Below are 23,489 nucleotides of genomic sequence, written 5' to 3'. Positions count from 1 at the left end.
CCCACGGCTGCAGTTTGAGTTTGCGAGCGGAACTGCATCCTGCAGGATAGGGGGTGGGCTGACGTCGGAGGGACCCTGAATTTCGGTGGATAAGTGCGGTGCTAGCTGGCCGGTGGAGGGGAGAACGGGGCGAGGGAACGGACAGTCACCCCTGCGAATCTATGTCTAATGATTATCGTGTATCCTCAACCCGTCGAGACCCCATGAAAATTCAGCCTTCTACGTTCATTAAAAATGTCAGTGTTCCGCGGATATCCGCGGGATTAAGGATCGACCAATTTGCTGATAGATTTATAAAACCGAAATGGTTTAAAATCAATATTCTTAAGATTTTTTGACTCGTCTCATGCTTTTTGATCATCCATAGAATATTCTAAAAGAAGTTTGTGCAACTGAGAACATTGACTCGGCAATAGGAATAATATTAATGAAAATCTGAAGATTTATTAAAGACAAAAATTGTTAACCCAAGGTATTGATTGTTGAATTTGTACTTTCTCAAAATCCATGGTTTCGATATTCCTTCAAATAAGATTGGATGTAAAATAAAATTTCTTTGATTACGAAAGAACCACCCTAGCGTCCATCCAGGTCCATTAGTCCTAAAAATGTTGGGATCGTCGAATGTAACGGCACGAAGAAAACTAGACCAATGGTAATTTACGCGACCGATGGTGCGATAGACAGGTAACGACTTTTATTCGACGGTGAAAACGGCTTGATAATGGTCGTTCCAGAGCGAATCTCCTTGAACCAGGCCAACCATGGCTGTTTCGCGCGAAACACGGCATTAGGGCTCGGCTCTGATGGACGTGCACGCGACTTTCAAAGTTTTTCGCGGGAAGGGGTTGTCCTGTACGGAAGGCACGTTACATTATTTATCTTATTTATCGGAGTTTGCGCCATTTTCTGATCAGATCCGACGATAGCTGACACGTACGAGCCGTGGCGACGGAGAGACAGACAGAAGGTGGCGTGCCAGAAAATTATTATATGCCTTACTTTGCCGTCTGTCCGTCGAGTGAATATTTTATTAATTCCGTAAAGTGTTCGTCGTTGCCTCCATCGACCTGTGTCTGCGCCACAAACTTCGCCATTGCTGCAAATTTTCCTCCGATTTCGATGGATTTTAAGATATTAACCCTTCAACACCGGAGCATGAGTTAATCGACATCCAAACTTACGAAACGTATCAACAGTGTAGAATTTAGATAATAAAAATAATAGTTATTATCAAATTGATCCTAAGTCCAAGGATCTCTTTTAAAATACCACCACCAACGACGATATCGCATTTAATGCCCGAAGGAGGAGAGATTTCGTCGCCTCGAGAACTCGGCCCTTTCAACGTCTTTACGTCCAAGTGCCTAAACTGCAAACTATGAATTTATGCAAATCGAGATAAGACTGGCAAATCTCCATGACCCCGACGGACCGTTCTGATTGTGCACTGGCTTACAGTTCGGACTTCGAACTAAACGTAGTAAGTTAAACGGTCCGCACAAACCTTCGACTTAACCGACTGTTAAGTTCGATTCGAGTCACTTCGAAGATGGAGTCCACGTAATCCGCAGGGTGGTTGGAGAATGCTATAGTCGAGCTATGCTAAAGTCACGCGTCAGCTACGAAGGAATTCCAGGATGAATTTCGATGAAAATCTTGGAATATGAGGGATGTTGACGAGCGAACTGCAAACGCGAGGGGCACGAGATTCCGCTGGCCATTGCAGGAATCTCTTACGATTCGAATCAACACGTGTCCTGCTGTATCATGAAATTTCATGCCAAAGACTGGTAAACTTTTGTTAGAATTTATATTGTAACGTTTATTCCAAATATTCCATTCATTTCTACCATCGCCTTCTTTGTTACAATTATTAAGGACACGTAAAGTTTTCATCATTTTTAATCGTAATTATGATTCTAAATGATTAAAATGAATTATAAGGAAAGTGATTAAAGGGTGTTAATGTTCGTCATTGTTGATCAGAGTAATCGCTGTGTTAATTGTTACGAAGCAAACATTGGACCTGGTCTCGGAGAAATAATGCAAGAAATCAATTCTACGACGAGATAGCCGGTAAACGAAACACGTATAACGGTGTTGGTGCACGTGAACCCACATGCTAGCCGGGACCTGGCTTGGCAAGCGATAAGATCGGTCGCGTGAGCCAACTCAGGGGTAGTTTGCCCTAAATGGCTAGTCCCATTTCCCTCTTCTCTAAGTAGCTCGGTATTTGTATCGTCGACCCTGTAGTCGCTTTCGCCTTGCTATCGCCACTCTCACAAACACACCCTTGTCGCCTATCATCGAAGCTTACCTTCGCCCCCTTGCCTTCTTTTTTCTTCGTCCATGACAGATTCAGGCTCGATAAACTGAAATCACTGATGTCTATTGATGAATTGTATTTCTTACTTTTTTGGCAAGAAGTACCCTATATTCCTGTAAAATTTATTTATCTGCTTTTTGTTTTTAATATTCAATGTATTTTAGCAAAATTTTTAATAATAAAAAATCGATCAATTAATCGAGATAAAAGAATGTCAAAAACTCGGCACTGAGCCACGACAAATGACAATGTCTCTCGAAAAAGCTGATCGACTTATCAGGCAATGAAATCCGGTCGCGAGCGGGCACAAACAGGGCGAATCCTCGATTATCCCCGAATTTCCCGCGAGCTCGTCGTCAAGTTAAAGAACAATTTCGGCCGGGATGGGGTGGGGGGGAGAAAAAAAAATCGCGCGCCAGTTTTGTCAGCGCGTTGCATGTACACTTTGAATGGCCGCAAATTTCGCGTGTTCTTCTTCGTCGCTTGGAGCCGGATCCTTTCACTCTGCCCGGCCTGAGAGTGGTTTCGGGCCACGCGAATCCGTCGAACGAGTACCCGGCTGAAATCCTGACATCCTGACGTGGCAGTGCACCGAGAGGTGGTCGGTGAATCAGTGCCTCGGATGTCCCCGAGCTAAGCTCAGCACATTACTGTGTGCCTTCCGGCTTACCTCCGATAATGTTTTCATATTGTGGCCCCGGAATGTTTACGGCGTGCCAGCTGCATTATACCGTCCTCCTTCTTCCGTTTGGCTCCCGTTTGTTACCCGGTTCTTCTCGGGAGTCGGGTGGCGAACTTAAGTCCTTTCGAAACTACCCACGCCCCCTTGGGTAGCTCGTTCTTGGCACATCCGGTGGTAACCGTGAGCAACTGTATTGTGCCAAAAACCTGTCTCTTGGCATCCGACACAACCTCGACTTCTCGCTCTTCGGCCTTCACAGCGAGAACGAGCTTAAAAGCTCGTGGAGGACTCCGCTTGCCTCCCGGAAGAGAACTTGAAAGGAACCACGAAAAGGGACACTCGACTCGCGTCGAGTACTTTCCTCCGCTCAATGTTTTGTCTCCAACTCCGTTCCCTTCGTTCGTTCGCCCGATACGTTTGTCCTTTGCTGGCGAACAGTTTTTCGGCTGACAATTTTCACACCGATCCGCGACAGGACTTCTCGCGGTCTCTCTTTGACGGAGGGAAGTGATTAATGGTTATCTCTTTAGCGTTCGTGTAAATTATTTCATTTCTGGGGATTCTTATTGTATTTTATCTAATTTTATGAAGGGAGCTATAGTGAGTTTGGAAAATAAATACAGTTACCTATTAATAATTCATTTGATCCAGAAACTTTGATCCTAATCAAAGAATGGTTAAAATTAACGGAATATTAAATCTTTGCGAAACTGATCATTTTATGCGATCACGTACACGTTCTATCTAAGACAGAAGGTGTATCATAAAATATGAGAGTACAACATATGGCAATTAAGCTGGAGCACGATAAGGTACCTCGAGCAAATATTTGCATAGCGATGCCTTTACCTTCGATCCACTAGATATAACTTTTTTTTTCACCTTATCAGTTTCACGTGGATGAGATTCAGGAGAATTATATTCACTGCTTTATTGATGAAGAAATTTTCCACTATAAAAAGTGTTTATTGAGAAGCTTATCAAAAAATTAACGAGAAAATTGATTTACAATTAACCTTCATTATACTGTCTACCATATTGATCTTGAAAAATTGTATTAAATGTTCCATTTAAAAATTTTCAATTTTAATTAACATCGATATTTATTCAGCGAAATCTATTTTTAAAATATTAACAATAAATTTTGCTTGAAATATATCTAGCTCTGTTCTTACTTCACATAGGCGTATCTACTATGAAAGTAAACCCAACGAATGTCATTTGGAAACTAATTCTTTTTTTGACCATCTTTCCTATCGAAAAGAACTTGGCCTGCTAACTCTATGGTCAAAGAACAGAGACGACACGGTCCGAAAGAGTTGAGGAGCTTAACTTTAAGCTGAAACTAATGAGATTGAAAAGCGGCAGCAATATCGTCTAACGAACTCAAGAAGCTTTCGGTCTTTGAATCAGAGTACGCTTACTTTTCAAAATTAGGAAGACTCTTAACGGAAGATAGAACAACTTATCGGTAACTAGCCAGAAACGAGGAAACTTTCATGAATTAATTCAACGTTTCCTTAAAGTTAGTGTAGTTATATATGCTATATTCAATCTCCAACTAAATTAAACTGAAATGTATAAAGTTTCGTAACACTCGATAGAAAGTAGAGTTTCAGATGTAAATTCTTGTGTAACCGGTTAATTATGATGCGTTATGTATCGATATCTTTTCATTCTCCAAAGATTATGCAATAATAATATCCTGAATTTAAAAGGAATGTATAAGTCAGCCCCATTGCTCCGAATGGTAGTATTTTTATCAGCTTCTTAATTACACTAGGTTTACGACATGAGAGAAAAAGGTCTAAAAGGCACTTAGGACGGCCGATTAGCCTATTGATTAGGAATCTGGAGACGTGGAAAGACATCGTTTACGAGGGATTTCGATTGAGCCACATATGGTCGGTCTGGGCTCGAGTTTATCGAAAGATAAGTTGAGGTGATTAAGCAAGACCCTTTCTCCTCTGCGCACCTGTTCTTCGTACGCTAGTTTTATTTAACCCGAACTTTTATCCATTTGTCGAAACGCAACTTGTGTTTGTGTTTTTAACAAAAGATATCTGAAAAATTTTCTATGGATGACGAAATTAAGGAAAAGACAATAACAGAATTCAATTGTAATTGATACCACAATTGTAATATATTTATCATTTTTAATGAATTTTATTAAAATTTTAATCCTTTCATTATGAATTTCTTGGAATGATCTTCATTAGGTAACCTTCGAACTTTCATTTTCCAAATTTTACACCCTATCTATAATAATTATTGATTCTATTGTTCAAGGGTTAATAAGATTAAATCTAAATGAATTTCCTGTTAATTATTTCCAAATTTTATTTATAGCAGAAAGACATTAAAACCAATGCAATTAGCCTTGGTTGCGGTCAAGGAGATAAACGATAAACGATTGAAGTTACAACAGATTATTATCTACCAATTACATATTTTCCTGTTACAGCTCACTCTTTCGTGCTTGCATATAAATGTAACCTTGCGTTCAATGAAACACGTGAAATTACTCAAGAAATTACTTTTTATAATATAGACATGTCAAGATCATTGAAGATAGGGAAGTGTACTCTATTCTACGTAATTATCTATCTTTATTTTCAAAGCAATTGTACATAGTTCTTTCAATTTCATTTCATAATGACATTTTTACTACAGCCACGAACACGGATATTAAAATGTGCAGCATTTGTGACTTCGAAACCAAACGCAGTAATCTCGTATGAGCTGATAATAATAATCATGAACTTAATAATCGTGACCTCTTCGCCGAATGGAAATGCCTGACATATTCTGTTTATGTTCGTTCGATGAAACTCTTGGACCAGTTTGATCGTGAAATAATACGAAATAAGGCGATTCACGGTGTGGGTGCGGTTTTATTTTTAATGAAAAAACGTCAGTTCTACTTTTGAAATCATCTTTGCTTCTTTTTATTAGTCACTTGTTTGCTTACACCAACGTAAGATATGTCCTTGTTTTTTGTTCGTGTATTACAACCACGTGTTGGATTCTTTGAAATCCTGGAGTATATAGTTGTTTATATGCACGTCAGGGAATAACGTCACTTAGTAATCCTTCCCTTTCCGACCTAAGATCTTCTCCCGTTGAGCCATCAGTTCCGCCTCCGTGATCACCACTTGACACCTGTTCGCATATCGGTGGCAAGATATGTTGTTGCAACAATCAGAGTTGCTCACGCACTGAAATAGAAAAGTAATAATATTTTATATTGAGTGAATTAATTAATTCTTCTTGAATATGATTCTATGAGAGCAACAAAGAAAAAAGAGAATGAGTTTTTACTCACGGGATCACCATGTCGACCACACCTGTTGGGAGCTGCCGTAATAAGGGTCGTAGCCAATAGGAAGACGAAAATGAGCATTGTAAACTTCGACATTTTGTAGAGTATTTATTCTCTGAAAGATGAATTATTATCAATTTAAATTATAAAATAAAAATAATTCGGAAGGTAGAGGAGAAAAGCATTTAATAACCATGTACTTATTTTTAAATGAAAATCACGTGGACTTATAGAAAAATTTATATGGAATTGATAAATATTTATATAGAGAAACCTGAGGTGAATACTGAATACTACATTAACATTTTTACAATTTATTTCCCCTCTAAATCTGTAAAAATCATGAACCTTGAAAATGTATGATATTCGAGTGATAAACAATGTAAATACCGAAATGAACATAGTAATATTTCAATCCTACTGAAACTTCTCATTTCTGGCACTTGCATCGTTTAACACTTAAACACCTTAATTACACAATTCCCGTATGTCTTATCACACACGACCATTTCCACTCCGGTAATCAACTTGTGAACTAAATTCAATTGTTTCGTTTCGAGTCCGCGAAAAGTATGCCTGTACAAAGATCAATCTCGGATTCATGAGATTCCAGCTCATTACGCAAGCTAACGAACACACGGTGGGATTTTGCATGAGTAGAACGTACACAGGTGTCCGTGAATGAGTCATTAACTACTGACCTGACTCGTTCCTGAATAGCCGACAGAGTGACTAAAGTGTACGGTCACGGCCAACCATGTACGGCATCAATCTACTTCATCAAGTGGTTGTCACGTATTTATCGCGACGGAATTCTTTATATTTTCGTAAAAGGTAATCGCGTAAACTGACGAACAAAATAATTGGAACAGCTGATTCATAAAATTAAAACAATTAACTCTGTCAAACTGACAACATTCAACTTTTTTATTTAAATTGCTAGAATGTTAAAACGATATTGTTTATAAAAAAGGGGGGATAGTGTTGCAATGATGAATTTATGACAAAAAATTTTGATCTCATCGTACAGTGAAAAATAATGCATAGAAAATAATAGTGATTTTATAAGTTGGTACATTAATGAAGTTTATCATGCTAAAATGACAGCAATATGTATCAGAAGCGTTCAAGGTTCACCGTACAGCTGAGTCACTACATTAACAAATGTTTACTTGAAAATTGTTCATGGAAATTTTCTTATCTCCAGAAAATGTTGGAAAAATTGAACGATAAAAGCATACGTTTTAGAAACATCGAAATATTTCTGCATCATTTTCTGTTTGTACGAGTTTATTAAACGATCAAATACATATTCAGCGTCGCACAAACGTATAAAACCATATAATCGATCGATCGATCGATTAAACACGCGATCACTGTCGAGTTTAAACCGCCAACGAATTAATTCCTGTCACTTTTCTTTACTCCACGTGAAATGAAATTTCGGAGTAACTTCGTAAACGTCCTTCAGCCGAGAAACTACGTGAATTTTACTCACCAGAAGAGACTTTCAAAGCAACACTGGATATACTTTTTCTTAACAGCGACCGTCTCAACAGTTCGACCTTAACTGATTTCTCAACTTGCCGTATACTACGCTTTTATACCGCAACGTCGTCGTCACGTCGACCAGCCTTTAAGTATTCATCTACATATTCATGGACGCGCGTGTGTGTGTATTTAAAAGAGTACAAGAGGAAATTGCAAGAAATGTTATACTTCCCACACACGTAACTCGCGTTTAAGGAACACGCATAAGATTAATCTTGTCTTTTGTTACATCGCGCGTTGATTTCCGCGAAATTAAATCAGCAGATTAGACTCGCGATGATTTTCCAATGTTTTTCTTTGTCACTTGAACTGTTGTGATATCTTAGTCAAGTTTCCTAGGATTTACTTTGTTTTAGTAGAATTATTATAGGAAATTGAAATACATTTTTATTTTTCAGCTGTTATTTACCAATTTTATATCTTTTAATTTTTCACGAAATTGTACTTGACAAAAGTGATGAAAGGTTCGATCTTTGTACCCGAATTTTCCCATTTCTGACTGGTGCACGTATATCCTTCTTTTTCCTTGTTTTAACAAAAAACATGAAAGAAGTTCGGTCCATTGAATTACAGTAACTGCAGATTGTTCTGGGTCTGGTATTCAACTCTGCAGAATAATACCTTCGAGGCGCGTATCTCTACAAATTCGGAGAAAGCCCGAAACCTAACGCACTCTTTTCCTCCCAATTATAATTCGTTCCAATTATACCCTAAACTGTATAACAATTGAAAAGAGTCAGCCACCGCGAACATTCCTTTTTCATTCGTTGGTTATAAAATGGCCGTGCCACGGTTTTTGCCTTCTGCACCAATATTCCATCGGCTGCATATTGCCTGGCTTCATACATTCCATTGATCTCTCGACAAAGCCCTCTTGTTCTTTAATTCGCTTAATAGGAAACAACAGGAAAGAAAACCGAATCATCCGGTAATATTGTCCCTTTATACGTAGACGGCAGCCAAGTGAAAACGTCGATTATTCTTTCATGACGTTTGTTTTTTTGTGTTTCTTTTTTTTATTTTAACGTCACTGTAACTGTTTGCAGTCTACCGTGAATCGAAATCTTTTCACTGCTTTTGGAAATATATAGCAAAGGGACAGGGCTATTTTTGTAATATTTGTATTTTCAGTGTAAATGTGTGCCGACGTCTTTTTTATTTATTTAACAAGTTGGTTCACCAGGTTCATCGAAAACATATCTTTAATTAAACAAACTTTTCAGTAGAATTTTAACCCTTTAGAGACAAGGATTTTTGGATACTGGATACTCTGTGTAGTTTTAGTCAGGACTGGATTAAGATTGTTGCGGCTACGAGGCTATTAACCCCTTCAGGGCACCATTGGTTAATGAATTAATAAACTTGTCTCAAAAATTGAAATTTATTCTAAATAAAGTCACATGACAAAATCATTTGAATATTTCTGTCGCGTACATAAAATAAGTGTTCTTTATTTTCAGTTCTTCAATTATAGCCGTGTTCTTAAACGAAGTAACCTTGGGAGGTTTCGCAATTGGTATCTTTAGAAGTATGGGATAGAAACTTACTAATTAAAAAATTCTTAAAGAAATTCAAACCTTACTGATAACATTTTTATTGTTCTTTTATGTAGCATAGTTTGGAAATATAGTTATATGAGTGCTTTTATTTGATTGCAATGTATGTAGTCCATTTTTATTGACATCGAAGTCTTGCAAGAGAACTTTAAAAAAATTATATGTGACTTTAATTAATTGGATATCCTGGTGGAAATGGTCCATTTCCAATGGGCCTTGTATCTTCTCCGGGAACAATAACTCCTTCTTTTGGCACGCAACGAGCTTCGTATGTGGGACATAAAAGGTAGCGGCAACAATCTTCATAGGCATGACACTGAAACAGACATGTGTAGAATTAATAGTTTTTCACAAGATTCTTATATTAAACGTTCAATTTTATTAAATTGTTAATTCCTAATTACGTATCTTTTCTATTATACTCAAAAAAATTATAGTCAGAGACTTACTATTCCTTTCCACGGAACACAAGTTGCATTATTCGATGAACTTGATGAAACAGTAGTAAAGGCTAATAGTATAACCAGAAAAAGGCTAAGAAATCCCATTTTGAAGATATTCAAGCTGTAATAATAAATTTCCGATGCAATATATATAAAATAAGGGAGAATAATTATCGCGATTAATTAATAGAGCAAGAAGAGGATAATCGTTAACAGAGGATAATCCTTATTTATAATTTGTAAATGATTCATTAATTACTTAGACTTCTATTGAAAGGTGTAATAGAAAACGTAGTAGGAACATTGTAAAATGCAAACTTTTCTCATATTCTGCGTTGAATTCTGTCTGATTGCGTATCGCTCGTAAAAATTCACCATTACGTTCGTTTCAACTGTTATACTTGTACCGTAGAAAATGCCGAGTAAAATTGAAATATTGCTTCTATCACATACACCCGGCTCAGCAGGTTCTGCTATTGCTCTTAAAAAATTTAATAATTATATTGCATGGAACAGGGATTCAATAGGTTCAGAATGTATGAAACGATAAAGTAGACATAGCGTACATTTAAAATCCCTTGCTGAATGAAACATTTGTTTAAATCGTTTTCCTTCAACTCGACATTTCCTGACAATTTTTTCGTTCAGCTAATAATGGTACAATTTTCAAATGAAACTTAACATGAGAGAGAAATAATCTCAAATAAAAGAGAAATCAAATTGTAAATTTTCTGGACGATCTTGAAAAACCTTTCAAATCATAAATTTAAGAAAAATTTGCATTTGTAAAATTATTTTGGTTACATGATAAGCAGTTATGAAATTTATAAAATATCAATACGAATATGTATAGTGTTTTTATAAAAAGTTGTAAAATATTGAAATTGAAATACAGACTTTTTTCCAGAGCTTCCACAGTCAATGCACCATCGACACTGTCTTCAATAAATAGGTTTCATGGATTTATACGTGTACGTTATCGTAAAATATCATTGCTTATTGACACAAAAAAAATAAAGTTTCTCAGTATCAATATGTATATAAGTATAATAGATATCTTTGTTGTGGCCTTTGAATTAAAAAATAACAATAATAAAGGTTAGTTACCTATCTGTGTAAATTAAAATATAATCATTTATTAAATTAACAGCAATAATTCTCTGCTAATTTTAAGTCATTTATGATTTTTGTTACATTGTTTGTCTCTCTTCAATAATGAAATTATGTTCGAAATTTATATTTAAACAAAGTGACTGTCCCTTCTAACAACTTACTAAGTAATAATTAAAACTTTATTAAAAATTATTATTTTTAAACAATACGATTTAATAGAACAGAACAATAATAGGAATGATAAGGGATAGTGAATGAAAAAAATGTCTAGAATAGTATATTATATTTATTTACGTATTAATTAATGTATATTATTTTTACATTGAATTTCAGAATCCTAGTAAAGTAAGGTAATTGCAATTTAATTAGTAGGCCTACGAATTAATATCCACATTAATCAGTTCATTCTTCATTTTTGTTTTTCATTGGTTGGAACTTCGGAATTTCCTGGCAGATTCGTCGATGATGGGGTCATTTTCTTGGTGCAACGACCAGCCCATGGATTACATATTAATGGTCCACAGCAATCACTATCGTCGGTACACTAAGGACAAAATGCATACCATGTATAAATATTTAGATTTAATTGAATTATTTGATTACAACATTTAATCAAAGAGCACTATGATTTTATTAGAATAAATTTTACTGCTTCTAATTAAATATTTTTAAGAATCTCAGCTTTTGACTCGAGCTCCGCAATTTCTAAAGACCCATTCCCTCGTACAGTAATAAATAAATAATATAAATAATGAAATTTACTTACAGGCAAACCTGGTGGCTTGCAACCCATGACGAAGGAAACAGCCAGAAGTACGAGACACAAGATTGTAAAAATGATCTTCATCTTCGTTATTTATTTCGTCAAGGCAGAAACTAAGAAATATATATTTCAGTATGTAATATTATTAATTATAAAGTTTGTAATTAATTTCAGAGCTCACCTTTACTTTACTTCGTTGGAGACTGGGATATACTGATTCTTCTAGCAAAGACTTCGGTATTTATAGGGTGAACAGACAGGGATACGATAATGAATTTTTCCGATCTGAAGGTCTATTGTATACCTTGATGATTCTTAAGGCTATAACATTATTTGTAATCGATATTACACACATATTATTGCAGGTTTATCAGAGTTTGTCGGCCAGGTAAACACTGCAGGGAATATCGGGATAAACATATTACGTAAAGTATCGTGTTTTTGCAGAAATTCAGAGAAAAGATCAAACCCCCTGTCGTATTTTATCTTGATAGAGGAATTGTTTTTCCTAAGAATAGCCTTAAAAAAATAATAAAACTGTAGATGTTGTTTTCCACGACCTCCTATTGTTTGAAGTGTTTCAAATGTACCCATTAGTTTAGAAAATTCTATTCTTTTTTTTAGCTCTGTAATTTTATGTTGATTAGTATCAGAATTTTGTATTATTTTATAAAATAAAAAAAAATTAATTTCGATATATCGATCCCTGTATACTAAAAAATAAGAAGCTACTTCTTTTGAAACAATAATAATAATAGGTATAACGTCATCTCCCAAAATCATGAAAAATAATTTTTATCAAAAACGCTAAGTTTCCCGCCTGACTTTCAAACCACGGGCCCACGCCATGGGACCGTCTGAAGTTGGCGCTGTAGTCGATACTCGACAGCCAATAATAAGAACCGGTAGCGTCTATCGCGTGTTCACCGCGCAGTTGTTGTGTTTACTTTTACTGACTCGTTTCGTGAGACGGATTATAGTTCCCGAAATGTAAATTTGTTCGGCTATGTTGATAGTTTACATTCCTTCGATTCGTAAGACGATTGAAAGCCAGTCCTGAAGGAACAGCCGAGGAGAACGGTTCGCGTGATTTGTGTTCGTAAGAAGGACGCGTTGTCGTAATCCTCGCACGGTAAGCCTAATGAATTGTGACTCTTGGACGTACGAAATATTTGCAAGTGTTTTCATTAAAATAACGCGTCAAGTTTTAAGCTATTGTTACTAATTATTTGTGGTTTCGATCGCGATTGTATTTAATACATGTACTAACATTTCGAAAACTATCGCGTCCTCTACACGGTTTCGACGGATTTGATAAGTGCTCGTGACAAAACTACACATGGAGGTTAAACAACAGTTACTTACTCAAGTAAGACTTTCTTTAATTGTTCATTCTTTTGTTGCATGGTTTTATTATGTCTCATACGGCTACACTGTAATTAACATATTGAAATGAACATATACATACATAATAACAACATGGCCGTCCCTAGTAGCGACCTCTACATCTCTATACGTGCATATACATGCGTCGTGAATATTTTTAATAATTTCTGTATAATAAGATGTTTTATAATAGGAATTAGTAACACATCATTAATACAAATTTAGGTTATGTCGTTGTGAATAGGTTACTAGTATAACGATAATGATATTCAAAATTTCCATTCTATATTTTTGTATTTTTTATTATTCAGTTATATTTCCTTAGACTTGTATAAAATTTTGAACAATATTAACTTAGCAAAAATCACTCCAACGTTCCTTAAGTATACTAATATATTTCATTTAATTTAATTACATTTGATAAATGGTATCGAGTTTGTGAATAAATTATAGAAGATTATACAATCTTAAAAATTATATTTTTCAAAAAGGTATATTAGTATAAATATTCTAATCAATTTGTATAACGTATTCACAAAGATCGATCGCTTTATTTTAGAATCATTTTACCAATTGCAATAGTTTCTCGAAAAATTCCTGGTTGAAAAATGTTCGTCTGGTTAACACACATCAAGTAACAATTACAAAACAATCTCCATAGTTTGTATCGTGATTTCGCGTTAACAGTAATCATCAATTAGATTTTTTCCACGGTATATTGGCAATAATTGACGTAACACGGGTGTAATATTTCAAAACACCAGCCGTGTAATGCGTTTGCATCTCGTTCGACCTATCAAAACCGCCCTCTAAATTGATTCAATTGTCGTTTCCCGAGGGAAAGCGATCTCTTCGTCGAGATATTTTTGGGAATCCAGTGAAACCGTCGACCGCGATTGCTATTACCTTTTTTTGTTTTCAATCCACCCGGTTGAACTTTCCTCGAAGCTAAAAATTATTGTCAAACACACGAAATGATAACAACGTATACGATCCATATGGAAAAGTGAAAAGCTCTCGGTGAAATTTTCCAGGTATATATATATTATAATATGGAAAGTGGGAAACAGTTCGATCGCGTGTTTAACGTAAACACGATGTTATTATAAAATGTATGCAACCGGGTCTCCGTTAACCGCGAATAATATTTCTCTCTGACTGATGAACACGCTCGATCAAGTGCATCATTGCTTGCAATTTAATACAATGAAGACAATTAAAACATTTATCGAGCGCGGTTTTGATAATCGGCAAACAAACGAGCGACCAATCATTTCATCAGAGCGATAATTAAACACCCGTTCCCGATTAATTCATTGCATTCGAAAGAAGATCAAGCCCTCCTGTTGCTTCGAATGTTCGTTTAATCATTACAAGCTTTTCTCGATGATTTTTTTATAGAGACAATCAGATAGGCTTGTTAAACTTGGAATAATAGAGTCTAGATCAATCGAGACTTAAGATATTTACTTATTGAAGGCTTTCGGCGTGGTCCGCCGCCCAATAGTTAACTTCTTAAACATATATGACGAAATATTTCTAAGATATGCCCTGTACTGAAAGATACAAGATAATTACATTCCAAATTATAACAGGCAGTAAAAAATCCTTCGTTTAAGAAGTTATTTTCAGCATAGTAGCGTGTTCTATGGATGCTGTGTGTTGTATATCGAATCCAGAAGAACAGTATAAAATATGTTATTCGTAGATCGAGGTGACAGCTATCAATTCCAGGGTCAATTTCGAAGAAGCGATAAAGTGGCCATGTGATATCTGTTCTGAGAACGGTACCGAGCTCTTTTTATTGAAAAATTGTTGAATGTACCAGGCAGGAATTGTTTTTCCACGATATGATTTTCAAGATTATCGAATTCTCGTAAATCCATTTTTTTGACACCGTTACCATGTCAGTAATGTCGCCTAGCTGCCTTATCAGTGTCTAGCCCCTTCAGCGAGATACTTGTTGCGTGTATCGTAACTGAATTAACTTCGCCTTTAAGACGATGTCTGTATTAGAATCGCGTGACAAAGGGGGGTGTTTGCAGCTTTAGGCACGCACATCCGATTTGCATTTCCGGGCTAACGAGAATTTTCCGGTGCACGTGTCGTTTAACCCCAAGGAAACTATTATGCACGTTCTTATCACGAGTAAAAATTGCACCGTTACACAAATCATTTGCCATTTACCATTACACTGGAACTCGCATGATCTCTTCAAAATCACAGCTAATATTAATATTACAGTAGTCTCTCGTTATATTGCCGCGGTGAGGATACAAATTTTTTAAGCTTCCAAACTCTAATTAACTAATCATTTACAATTTTTACATTTACCATTACCCTGGAAGTCGTACGCTCTCTCCAAAATTACAGCTAATATTAATATTACAGTAGTCTCTCGTTATATTGCCGCGGTGAGGATACAAATTTTTTAAGCTTCCAAATTCTAATTAACTAATCATTTACAATTTTTACATTTACCATTACCCTGGAAGTCGTACGCTCTTTCCAAAATTACAGCTAATATTAATATTACAGTAGTCTCTCGTTATATTGCCGCGGTGAGGATACAAATTTTTTAAGCTTCCAAACTCTAATTAACTAATCATTTACAATTTTTACATTTACCATTGCCCTGGAAGTCGTACGCTCTTTCCAAAATTACAGCTAATATTAATATTACAGTAGTCTCTCGTTATATTGCCGCGATGAGAATAAACATTTTTAAGCTTCTAAACTCTAATTAACTAATCGTTTACCAATACCAATATCAACATAATTGACATAAACATCATAATTGATAGTAGTTATTAATAAATAACTAGTATGTTATTTAAACAACTTAATCATTGAGAAAACCCAACGAAACTATTTGTTTACACGAAATTTATTATCAGCAATTCCAAGGAATTCAGATCGACCTGAGTTTACGTGGAATCGTGGATTTTATCCTCAATTACGAAATCTTAGCAAACGATAAGAGTACCGTAAATACCGATTTCTTAGAAAACTATGCAACAACGGTGTTATTGCTTTTGCTATTGTTCGCCTCGAGTGTTTACAACTACCAGTTTCCCTCCCACTTTCTTTATCGACCGATTACCTTATCTGACGACGAAATGCTCCCCGGGGTTCGCGTGCTTCCTAGTCACTTAAGTGATAAATTTTCCCTGTTAACGTCGAGCTGTCTTTAGCGGTTTTGCCCAGTAGGATCTATTGCTCCCTTAGTTAGCGATCCTACGCCACTTAGCTTCGACCATCGTCTTCTACTTGTGTCCTTCGCTACTGGTTGTTCCATAATTAAAGGTGTAGTGATATCCAAGATATAGTGAAATTCATAGAAATAGTGAAAATATTTGAACAAACGTAGATTAAATAATCACTAGCTTCTGTTTCGATTCCGCTTCTCGTCTTCGTCTTGAATTTCCCATTTCTGTTTCGCGACCACATCCCCCTGACCCCTCTCTTCCAAATCGAGCCATATCACTGTCCACCTCTCTTTCCGTTGGAAAATCCTCGCTGAACTGCTCTCTATCCAACGTTCTGGCCGGTTCTCTCTTGTCTCGGCTGAAGTGCCGGACAATTTGATAATTGGATCTGCGGCAACCCCGTGATTTACGTGCACGAGGGTCCAGCTGACCATTCGAGCAGGGGGCACGCGGATGCATCCACCCCTTGAACCGGCAAAGTGGAGACGATCGCGGTGGAGAGACGCGTCTTCTCTCGCGAATTAACTAAAACTATGCTGCTAGAATGGCTAGACATTGTTTTACGGTCCCACGCAATTCCGATGATAGGACGAATTACCAGGACACATGTGTTTACGTAATTGTCTATTCGGTCTGTTAGTTTGAGAAGAAATTCATCTCCTTAGCTGGGTTACACTAGAACTACCAAAGGGGTTGAAACGACAAGATTCAAGTTTCTTAATTTAAATTATAGAATTTATTAAAGTATTAAGCTTGATTTAATTCATTAAATTTTATGTGAAATTTTATTTGAAAAATAGAGTAGATATCTCTTTGAACCAGCTTTCGCAGTCAACAATTAAGAATTAAAAAAAGGGAAAAGTAAGATTATTTCTGGAATGTGGGTAGTATCGGTAATGATAGCTCGGTTACCACGGTGTACAGTAGAAGGGGATATAAAAGACGTTCGAATAACCGCAGGAAAATTGGCTGCGGTTCGATAGCGAGCCTCCGTATGGGCTGTTCGCGTTGAATCAAATTCGCATTGCAAGAAGAAGGCGACGACCCGTAAAATGAAACGACGAGGCGGCAGAAAGAACCTCGTAAAGCTTCCCTACCGTTGCCTGAAACCTGTCGACACGCCTCGCCTTCTTTCTTTATTTCTCTTTATTTCTCTTTCTTGTCGCGGCAAATTGGCCCACCTTTATATACGTATGTCGTTGGCCACCAACTGTAAAAGAGAAGCACGAAAAAAGAGAGCCGCATGAGAAATAAACTCCCCGACAGTTGTTTCTTCGTTTATTCGGGACCCGGTCTCGCTTGAATTTCAACATCCGCGAGGGAGGTTTTCCGAGCACCCGGGGCTTGCCGAGGGTGACGCATTTTTATTGTTTACAATACCTCGATCCTCAGAGTAATTAACATTAACTTTAAGAGCAGTTTAATCCTTTGGCGGACAAAACGCTTAGGTATGAACTTGATACTTTGGACCCTTATTAAATTTTCCTTGCTTGGAATAAATTAAGTAATAGTTTTCTTTTTTTTTAACAAAAATTTGTAGCTTTTAAATAATTTTATTAACTTGAAGTCAGTCATTTTGATGGTTCGGTAGTTCTACTGTTAAATAAACGAAAATATTCAATTATATCATTTTCTTTTGCAATATTACTTCCTTTGTCAGCCGATATACCACGATTTTATTTCTTGCTAGTAAAGTTTCGAACGTCCGAGGGTGGATTAAACCGATCACGGGGCGAATTAAAATGTTGGAACAAAAGAAAGAGTGAGACACGTTCGATCTTTTCACGGTGGTTCGGCGGCGATTTGAATATCGTTATTTAATATTCTCCACAACATTAAATATTGTTAATACAGCCGGATAATAAATTAATAACGCATAAAGCGTGATTAAACCGAGCCGGTTAATTGATTACCACGATGAGCAAATAAAAAATGACGATCGACGAACGGCGATAAACGGTAATTTACTTTGGCACACCACGGCCATCCAGGATCAAGAGTAAATTGCTCGGATTCCCTATACGTACGAGTACATATATATCGATAAAGGATTAAAAGTATGCAAATCAATCATTAAATGTAAATAACACTCGATAAAATGAATTGAATAATTTATTAATCAGTATTTGTGTATACTCGCTTTCAATCCATCTCGTTTGAAAGATAGCTATCTCGTTCAAATTACTGAATGTACTTCTCGTGTAATTATTCGATAATAACGATGACAACGTCCGATAATAATAATAATAATAATAACAACAACGCACATCATCGCTGTTGTTATTATCATTATCATCATCGGTAGGTACTATTATTATTTTTATCGCAATCATCGGTCAGCAGCTTTGTACGCAATGTAACCGCATTATCGGGCTAACTGAAACAAGTGATAGCCGGATATAAAAGGAAAGGGAATGGAGGGGGGGGGTTGAAAAAGAAAAGAAAAAGGGTAAACGGTTGGCGTCAGGTTTTATCTGTTGCATAAGAGGATTTCTCGACTGTAAAAAAAAGCCGGGATCGAGAGCACGACGTGGCTTTATTCTTGCAGTCTCTTGCGGTCACATGCAACCCTGCATAAATCTTTCCTGCCGCGACAGAGACACAGAGAGCGAGGACTTTGCCGTTAAGAAAAGAGAAACCTCCTCGCCTTTCGTGTATTTACCGCGTCTAGTACGCGCTGCTGGCTGAAAAACTGCACCCCAGGCCAGCCAAGCAAAGGTGGATGAAACGGAAAAGGAAAACGAAGCGTTTAGGGGTGGATAAAGTTTCCCCGAGAATGATGTGTTCCCACCCACTTCCCATTGTCGCCACGTCGCCTTTGAGGTGTTTTAAATATTACATGTTATGTATGTACGCGATTCACCGACCCCTTCTTTTTTGTTTCTTTCTTTTCTTTTTTTTTTTTTTTTTTTTTTTTTTTTACTTGTTGAGACTTATTCTTTCAACCGTGGAACATAATCTGAGAGATTACGTGAAACTTCATCAAGGGTGAGAGGAGATCCTTATTGCGGTAATTTCTGAAAGGACCACTTATTGCTAAGTTTTGTGCATAATAAATCTGGACGATGCTCTTTTTTTATTTATTTATTTAATCGAGTTACGTATACTGCTGAGGTTATTTGATTCTAAGTAAAATTTTCAAGCATCTTGTATCGAAGTTCTTCGAGTTTTCGTTTAACCATTTGGGTATACTGCTGAACGGAAAGGAAATAAAATAAGATACGACAGACGTTGAAAGTTAGAGTTATATCCTTGGGTGAATCTCTCGCAAGAGGGTGTTTGGTAATAACCTTAAGCTGCGATAAAAAGAATCGACCTTACAATCAAAGGACTGCTAGAAATGTCGTTGACGAGTGTACACCCTCGTGTAATCACAGTTTTACTGTCTTACTTAAATGGAACATCGAAGTTACTCGATACACGAGAAATGTAAAGTTCAGAATCTCGTATCAAGAACTATTTTATTTTAAAAATAGATTTACAGAAGCGATGGTCAGATACAATGTCCACCGATAAACAGGAATTTCGGTGTCGAAATACTTGGATAGGGAAGGGACCGTTTAATTTCCTTGCGAAGAGGATGTATCGAGTTTGCGGACATTTTTTAAGCCCTGTCGTCGGACTGACCTTTTAAAGGCTTTTCTTGCGGCTATTTAGGCTATTAGAAGGACGACGGCAGGGACGAGTGTCGTCGAAAAGGTGGCCATTTCCTAGCAATTTCCTGACGCTGTTTTTCACGTGAACTTTTGAACTCGTCCCTCGACGAGCCACCTTTTCACTGGAAAATATCCTGCTAAGTAGCCACGGCAAGACTGGCCGATTATAAATGGCCACTCGCGAATACCAGGCTAGGGTTTTGTGTCCAGATGCGTCCTGTATATTTAATGCGAGCCGAAGGCGAAAGCGAAGCTTTCTCAAAAATTAACGAGCCGTCAGAAGTCGATTTCTTTGTCAAACTAAACTTCCTCTTTTTCGACGTATCTTGATCGTGTTGATTACAGCGAATGGTCAACTTTGAAATGATATAATAATTTGATTAGAACGGATAGACACCCCTAATCTTCGTGTGATTATTTAATTAAAAATTAAGTGTCTATAAATGTGACACTGTTTAATTCCTACAAAATATTCTGTTTTCATATCTCGAAAACAGCAACATTAAATTCCCCGCCTTCGATCGGTGAAGACCGGACGTTAGTCATTCCTTGGCACGCGATTCGTGATTAAAGTTATTCCCGAGCCAAGCTGAAATATTCATCAGCGGGACTGATATGATCGAAGCTAGCAAGGGTAGGTTGAAATCTTGAACGCATCATTGTTGCTCCGTTAAAACAAAAAGGCCTAGGCCAGATATGTTTTCGTTAAATACGCCAGTAAAACGCGAAAGATCGTAAAAACGAACACACGACACAGCTCGACTCGGACGCGTGCACTGTTATCTCATATCAAGCGCGGTATGGTTCGGTTTATGGGGAAGTAGATCCTAAAAAGGGGATGGTCGTGCGCGCAGTTTTCCGGAACGATGTAACCGGTAAACGGTATTTTACAATGCTCACTATGGTAAACGAGCAGAAAATGCGAAACCGCGGAAAATAGTTCAACCAGAAACGGAGGGATAAAATCTTAAGAAAAATGACAAAAAGAAAAGATGCTCAAATAATCGATTATCTACATTTAATAATGTTAAAGGTATCCCAGTTTTAATTTGTTATTTATAATTATTTAAAAAATTCAAGGTATATCAATAGATTAATGGCATATTTTCGAGATAAAATCCTGTATCAACGAGCTTATTTCTGGAATTATTTTATTCGGCGGTCAATAACAAATTTCACTTCACAACGGAGCTTTAATTATGAAGTAGAAGTTAATGGGCTCCCGATTGATTCAATTAGCATATATTATAACAATTGAATCGCACTTGATGTTAAATAAATGATGAGCGCGTTTCGTGTCGTCTCTGTGGTCCGTCATTCGTCACTTTTGCTGTTTCACCTTTTCGCTGTTTTGCATTTCCATGGGTTCTTCGGCGTTTATTTTCACCTTTTCTTTTATATAGTATATTTGGGGTAAAAGATATACTATAAAAATCAAGATTATAGTAATTATTCGATAGAGTTTTGAAATGGGGATGTGCTCTTAAAGTTTTAAAATTATAATTATAAAGCCACTCGTAGTAAGGATACCACATTGCCAATAAAATCAGGGATGCTAATGCCACTCTTTCCCATTCAAATGATAGCTTGGAAGTTTAAAAAATTTTCCGCGGCAATATAACGAGAGTCTACTATATTAATTATTATTTATTAATAAATCGAGTCAGCTGTATACTTGTCATTAAATAGATACATATTTTTAATTAATTTAATGCCATAAAATTGCAATCATCGGTTAAACAGCGGTGAGAAATGTTGCAAAGATGGTCAAAAGATTTACCGCAGCGTTAATTTCTACGCGAATAGTGGACAACATTTTGACCGCTGTTTAAGCAGATAACTGGTGCCATCTCTGAGCTGGAATACGAACCAATCTATATAGATACATGCGCGTTTAGAGAAAAAAATTCGGAAATCGAAATATCGATAATGTAGATTCCTAACAAAATCGATAAAATGAAGAAACGCTGGGCGTCCAACGACATTACGTTTCTTAAAAATTGAAAAATCCTAGTAAACTAAAAAAAAAAGCGTAGAAAAATGAAAAATTGATAAATAATTTAAAAATGGTAAAAATTAGTAATCGTAAGAGATGATATTTTTAAAGAAAATTTTTTTAAATGCGCCCGAAGGCTGATTCTCTTCGCTGCAGCTTGTTGCACCGGTTGCAGTCTGCAGGCGCATAGAACTGGTTACAGTGTTGATTAAAAAAATATTTCTCTGAGGAAACAAAAGCAGAAAATTATTTAATATTCAAGTTACTATTGAAATTCATAGACCATATTTGATAGAAATAAAATATTGTTATAAATTTTAGTCAGGAAAAATCTTGCAATTATCAAATCTTAATTTGAATGATTCTTTGATTGCAATCACAATATAGAAGAAAGAAACAGTTAAATGATAGTCTTTATAATTATAAAATAATTGTTTAACTAGGAGTGAATTATTGGCAGAGCAATTCTTCTCATGAATATACCATTTTCTTACAAAATATTTTATCTGACAATAAAATTAATCCATAGTTTGAAACGACGCCCAGCGTTTCACGTTGAACGAAATTAACGAAAATATTCGCGGCGATCATCAACGATTTTCCGCGTTGTGCATCGAGTAATATGGACAGGCTGCCGACGCGATATTGGAAACGCCTGTGAAAACCCGTTACAATACAATGATTCGTCTATTATCTAAACACCGTGACAAAGAGTCTGTCAGCGTAATCAATGCCAAAATTTTCCGACGAGTGTAGCCGATACTCAGGTCGACTGGCTCAGGTTACGCGCAAATTAGTCACTGAGAGTATCCAGCTACGATTGCACCAGTGTTTCCAACAAGCGGAATTAACGGTGCACGAGAAGCACCTCTGGAGAGTTTAATATCGATCATTTACCTGGAAAGCAACAGACTTATGGCCTCCTGCATACGGGAATCTCGGATTTGTGCTACGGTTATCTCCTTCACTAGATTTGTCGGTGTAAATGCGAGTGGACGAGAAGTGGACAGACGAGGTGCACAGTAAAGCGTATAGAAAGACGAATGCAGATCCATAGCGAATACCCACGATTTTGGGAAAATGGACGAGAAGTGTGATGGATCTAACATGGTAAAAGAAAATGGCAAAGAATATTTATTAATTTTGTTAGTGTCCCTAAGATAACGAATTCCCTTTGTAAGGAATGAATTTTGAAGCCCAAATAGGTGGTACTGCATTATTCCCGGCCATTTTGGTGATCGTTAGCTCATAAAGCTTAACTTTGCGCGGCTGGGCTACACGGGTGCAGCATTATCGAAGAGCAGGACGAGAAATCGAGCAGAAACAGTGATAAAAGGGAGAAACATGACGTCGTTGATAGGAGAAAGGTAGATAGCAACGGTTAGGGCGGGGAAAGAGAAAGATGGAGGAAAAAATAGCCGTGTAAAGTGCACGCTACGCGAGTGACTATTGGTCGAGTGGCGAGCAACCGATAGGGTCCAGT

At 36.7% G+C, this 23,489-nt stretch overlaps 2 protein-coding genes and 1 long non-coding RNA gene across 8 annotated transcripts in view; 1 reads left to right on the top strand and 2 right to left on the bottom strand.

The window, feature by feature from the left end:
- Positions 1 to 5,929: 5,929 nt before the first annotated feature.
- LOC117603018 (omega-conotoxin-like protein 1) lies at positions 5,930 to 7,991 on the bottom strand. Its single transcript, XM_034321713.2, has 3 exons — positions 7,832 to 7,991; positions 6,337 to 6,448; positions 5,930 to 6,229 (listed from the first exon to the last, which is right to left on the bottom strand). The coding sequence occupies exons 2-3, from the start codon at positions 6,427 to 6,429 to the stop codon at positions 6,095 to 6,097; spliced, it is 228 nt and encodes a 75-aa protein (XP_034177604.1). The 5' UTR covers positions 6,430 to 6,448; positions 7,832 to 7,991; the 3' UTR covers positions 5,930 to 6,094.
- A 3,273-nt stretch (positions 7,992 to 11,264) lies between these two features.
- Positions 11,265 to 12,080, bottom strand: LOC117603019 (uncharacterized). The gene is made up of 3 exons (XM_034321714.2): positions 11,941 to 12,080; positions 11,763 to 11,872; positions 11,265 to 11,540 (listed from the first exon to the last, which is right to left on the bottom strand). The coding sequence occupies exons 2-3, from the start codon at positions 11,841 to 11,843 to the stop codon at positions 11,406 to 11,408; spliced, it is 216 nt and encodes a 71-aa protein (XP_034177605.1). The 5' UTR covers positions 11,844 to 11,872; positions 11,941 to 12,080; the 3' UTR covers positions 11,265 to 11,405.
- A 589-nt stretch (positions 12,081 to 12,669) lies between these two features.
- The window catches only part of LOC117603021 (uncharacterized), a 139,962-nt gene continuing 129,142 nt past the window's right edge, over positions 12,670 to 23,489 (top strand). For 5 of the 6 annotated variants that reach the window (XR_004581110.2, XR_013063190.1, XR_013063189.1 and 2 more), the window contains exon 1: positions 12,670 to 13,128. This is a non-coding gene — a long non-coding RNA (uncharacterized LOC117603021). The remainder of the gene's footprint in view (positions 13,129 to 23,489) is intronic. The other variant, XR_013063188.1, reaches the window with a different exon arrangement.

The sequence above is a fragment of the Osmia lignaria genome, chromosome 12, assembly GCF_051020975.1.
Source record: "Osmia lignaria lignaria isolate PbOS001 chromosome 12, iyOsmLign1, whole genome shotgun sequence".
Classification (NCBI taxonomy): Eukaryota; Metazoa; Arthropoda; class Insecta; order Hymenoptera; family Megachilidae; genus Osmia; species Osmia lignaria.
This window is presented reverse-complemented; position numbering and strand designations above follow the sequence as displayed.